This window comes from Molossus molossus, unplaced genomic scaffold, assembly GCF_014108415.1.
Source record: "Molossus molossus isolate mMolMol1 unplaced genomic scaffold, mMolMol1.p scaffold_m16_p_4, whole genome shotgun sequence".
NCBI lineage: Eukaryota > Metazoa > Chordata > Mammalia > Chiroptera > Molossidae > Molossus > Molossus molossus.
Window position 1 is genome coordinate 49,221,231 of NW_023425377.1, and position 4,528 is coordinate 49,225,758.

Sequence of the window (4,528 nt, forward strand, 5' to 3'; positions counted from 1 at the left end):
ATCTTCCAGTAAGTTCACCTCCCTAAATTCTCTTAATCACCTCAGTGAGCCTTTATCATGATCTCCCCTTTTAAATTTATAATATCTGAGATGTCCCTCACCGTATTTCTAGTTTACTCTTAGAAGGAAATGAAGCAACCTAGTTTTCTCTGTGTTTCCTGAAGGTCATAGGCTGGGGAATTACCTTATCAGCACTTGTTTGACCTTAGTTCCAGGACTTTGGTGGCTCAAGGCTGAAAGGAAGCATGGGTGGGGGTTGGGAACAGGGCAGATGACCAGCAGGGTTTGGATGCAAGATGGAGTACGAGTCTTCAGACTGGTGGGGTTGAACAAAGGAACCACACGTAGAGGGCTGAGAAGAAAGAGCATGATTGTAGGGGTGAGGAAAGCAGGTCCCTGGTTGAGATGGTGTTGAGTAGGAGTAAGGGCAAACAGGAGACTTGGGCAAGGAACCAGAGCAGGTGGCAGGAGACAGATGGGCTAGTGGCTGGAGCAGTGACCGCTCTTGCTTCCTCTGCTTAGCTCTGCGGTTCTGGAACCAGACCTGAGGAGTGGGGAGAATAGCTACATCAGAAGCCTTCTCCCAAATAGTTGGAACTATTACATTTGACTCCCTCCCCCAATGACAGAAGATACAGGTACAGATCATCAATGTCTCCCACATCACCACATGAAGTAAAGCTCTCTACAAGGCATATCTGGCTCGGCCAGTGTGGCTCAGCATTGAGCGTTGACCCATGCACCAAGAGGTCACCAGTTTGATTCCCAATCAGGGCACATGCCCAGATTGTGGGCCAAATCCCCAGTGGGTGGCATGCAGGAGGCCAATTGATGTTCTTTCTCATCAATGTTTCTTTCTCTCTTTCTCTTCCTCTCTCTTGAGAAATCAACAACAAAAATAATAATAAATAAATAAATGGCATGTCTGTGCCAGACCTACAGACAAAGTGAGATGCATACTATTATCCCCAACTTGTATCTAAATTTGCCCTACTATAACTTTGGGTCAGAAATGTTAACTTCCAACAAGAAAGAAATAAATGACACAATGGCATTTTTCCCTCTCTAGGAAATAGGAAATATCCCTTAGGGTTATTAGTGATTAAGACAATGGATGAATTTAATTGTTATAGACAGGGTTGAATTTAGGGTAGGGTTTATACTTAAGATTGATTAACTCCATGGTTAGAATTTAGGGAGCCTCAGGCTGGTTGAGTTTTGAGGCCATGATTAGGGATAAGGTTATATGTGTACATGTAAGTGAAGAGTTAAGATTGAATTTCTGTTGGAAGTCATATCACTGTTAAGGTTGGGGGTAGGTATTGAAATTTAAGTTAGATTAGATTAACACTAGGGTTAACTCAAGTGACACTCTAGGTGCAGGTGAGGTAATGTTGACTGTTGGATGAGGCTATGTTTTTGTGAATGTTAGGTTAGGCTTATAATGCCTGTGAGAATTTATGTCTAAGTAGTTCCTTAGCACCAAAACTGTACTTCTTCCCAGAGGAGGGGGCATGGTCCTGGGGCATCACCTGGATTCTGGCCTCAGTGAGGCCTGTGTCCCGGGCAAGGCCCTCTCGGGCCCAAATGTCAGGGTACTGGTTCCTTCCAAAGGCTGACTCCAGCTGTTCCAACTGCACTGGGCTGAAGGTGGTACGGTGGCGGCGCCTGGAGTGCTGATGACCTCTCTGAACTCCTTGTGGAGAAAGCCTTGGTGTTTCCACTCCTACACCAGAGAGGTTCCTGTAGGGCTGACTGCTCATGTCTGAAGATGGAGGGGAAGGGAGAGGTTGCTGCCCAGTGGACCCACCGTCCATTCCCGGACCACATACGCTGTTCCCCACAGATTCTATTCAGTGCCTCTGTGCAGTTCATACATACTTTGCTCCTGTCAGAAACCCTTCAGCTTTTATAACTAGCTGAACCCAGCTCAGCCTTGGCCTTCCTTCACCTCTGTGTCTCCTAAGCCAGGCTTCCCTCTGCACATAGGATCAACTCGTAAGACTCTCTTTACATCCTGGGCACTCATGCTCTGACAGCCTCATCTCTTCAGCACATGTCCACCCCTATTCCACTCCCCCAGGTGCATCCCCATGTAATATGCTCTTATATGTGCCTTTCACCTCTCTGAGCACACATGCTACCCTCCTGGGTCCCATCCTGTGGATCTCTCATTTGCTCTGACACTGTAACAAACCGTCCAGGTCTCTGTCTAAGACCCCATTACTTGTTCCTGTTCTCAGGGCCAATATTCACCTTAAACCTTCTTTATACTTCTTCAATCCTCCTACACTCCTCACCTGGGAAGATAAACACTTTCCCCTCTTCCACTCAGACATACCCTCCCCCCTGTACATTTCATATTCTCCCTTATTCCGGTGCTGGCTGAGCCACTACGCTGCAGGAACCTGAGCTCGTGGGAAAGGCTTGCCTGTCCTTCCCACAGGCTCACTAAGCCTCCACATTAATTAGTCTGAGAGCCAGCTGGGGAAGAGAGAACAAGGAGTGAAAAGAAACACCTGGAAGCACACACTAAAGAAACAGACACTAAAAAAAAGGAGAGGTCTGGAGCTGAGGCTTCCCATCCCCATGGGGACCTGGCAGTATGGCCCCACCCAGTGCTCACTGTCTATCTTGGGGACACATATGCTTTAAGCCACTGGTCCCCTGCTCTCCTCAGATCCAAAACCCTGGCCCCTCCGGCTCCCTCCTGCGGAAAAGGTAGTGTAGTGGGCAAACTCTGAGGTCAGGAGTGAGGAGACAGATTTCAATTCTTCCTCTGCCCCACAACAGTATGTGTTGTTCAGCAGCTCATCAATGCCAGGGCCTCAGTTCTCCAGTCTGTAAACTGAAGGAGTTGCCCCACTCTTTCTAAGGTTCCCATGGTTTTAACATTCTAGGGTTCTGTTTTTTATTTCTTATCTTCACCTCCCTGGTGTCAAACCATTGCCCCCACAGGAGCCCATGCATGGAGAGCCTATACCTTGCCTCCTCAGGACCACCCCAGAAATTCACTCACCCACTATGAAGGTCTGAGTCTCAGCGGCTGGGCAGCTCTTGAGCCAGAGGCTGCTGCAAACTTGCCCCTTCTTTTGCTTATCCTGCTTACTCCTTTCTACTTCCATCCCTAACCACAAACACCCTAGACAGCTCAGTCTCCTGTGTCCCTGAGTCTTTAATTCTGGATCAGTCCTTCTATATTCCTATTGTTTCTCTCTATGCCTGTTACCTCACTCTTTCTCCCTCTGTTTATATCTCTCGAGTCTCTCTTCTCTCTCTCTGTAGATATAGATAGATAGATATCTTTGTCTTTTTCACTACCTCTCCTTATTTTCTAATTCCCCAGTCTTTTACCTGAGCTTCTCCTCTTTCTCTCTGCCTTATCCTCACCTTGTTTCTTTGTTTTTGTCTCTACTTTCTCTCCCTGCCCCTTCTCTCCTGGATGCCGTTCTCTCCCTTTGCTCTCAGCTGCCTCCTTGTCCTGCTTGCAATCCCACACCACTTCTTTATCCCTGAGTCTTGAAGGAATGACCTCTTCCTCACCCTGTGAGCCCATCCAATCACTGCCTGGGCACCAGAGTCCCTTCATCGGGGGTGGGAATGGTCACAAGCCAGATGAGGGAAGGTGCTCTGTTGGAGGGTCCAGGGACTGGGGCCAAGAGCTTCTATCCCCAGAGGACCAAATTCTTTTGTCCTGTTAAATCCCCTCCTGGGAGTAAACAAGGGAAGGAGGAGAAAATGCATTCTTCCTAAGACCCTTCCTCAGAACCCCATCATGGGGGGAGAGGTGCAAATGGGGGCCAGGAGCAGGGCCTACCTGACATCTCAGCCTGTGGGTGATACCCAAAGGCCTGTTTTCAGAAAAGTAAAATACTAAAAAACACAAGTGCATTCTGGCCCTTCCAAGATACCCTGATTCTCAGAATATACTAGACATCCCCTGAGAACAACTGAAGCCATAGGGTGAGTCTCCAGGATACAATAGTCCCTCCTCCAAATGTCACCTCCTCATTCACCCAGAACCTCAAGACTCCATGATCTTCCGAGGTTTCAGAAAACTCTGACTCTGACAAGCATCTGGCCCCAGCCAGTTTGGCTCAGCAGTTAGAGCGTTGGCCGGCGGACCAGAGAGTCCTGGGTTAGGTTTCCACTAAGGACACGTACCTTGGTTGCAGTTCGTCCCCGCCCTAGTTGGGGTCGTGTGGGTGGCAACCAGTTGATATGTGTCTCTCCCTTCCTCCCTCCCGGAAAAAAAAAAAGAAAGAAAAAGAAAAGCATCTGAATTCCAGGTGCATCCTGAATGCCCTGGGCCTCAGCACTCAGCAGGAGACTGAGATTGCCATGACATTCTGATTGTTCAAGGAAACCCCAATATACCCAGAATCCCTGAGCAGTCAGGACACCCTGACACCCACATTACTCTGCTTCTTGAGGTTACACAGACCCAAGAGTACATTTTGACATCCGTAGGACATCCTGACCCTTTAAAGACAACCTGATACCCTCGGAATCTAGGATCCTCTAGGGC

The 4,528-nt window shown here is 48.3% G+C and overlaps 1 protein-coding gene across 1 annotated transcript; it reads right to left on the reverse strand.

Moving 5' to 3' along the window:
- Positions 1 to 205: 205 nt before the first annotated feature.
- Positions 206 to 3,125, reverse strand: PROP1 (PROP paired-like homeobox 1). The gene is made up of 3 exons (XM_036281590.1): positions 3,020 to 3,125; positions 1,533 to 1,765; positions 206 to 544 (listed from the first exon to the last, which is right to left on the reverse strand). Exons 1-3 carry the CDS (start codon positions 3,123 to 3,125, stop codon positions 206 to 208), a joined length of 678 nt encoding a protein of 225 aa, XP_036137483.1.
- Positions 3,126 to 4,528: the final 1,403 nt, after the last annotated feature.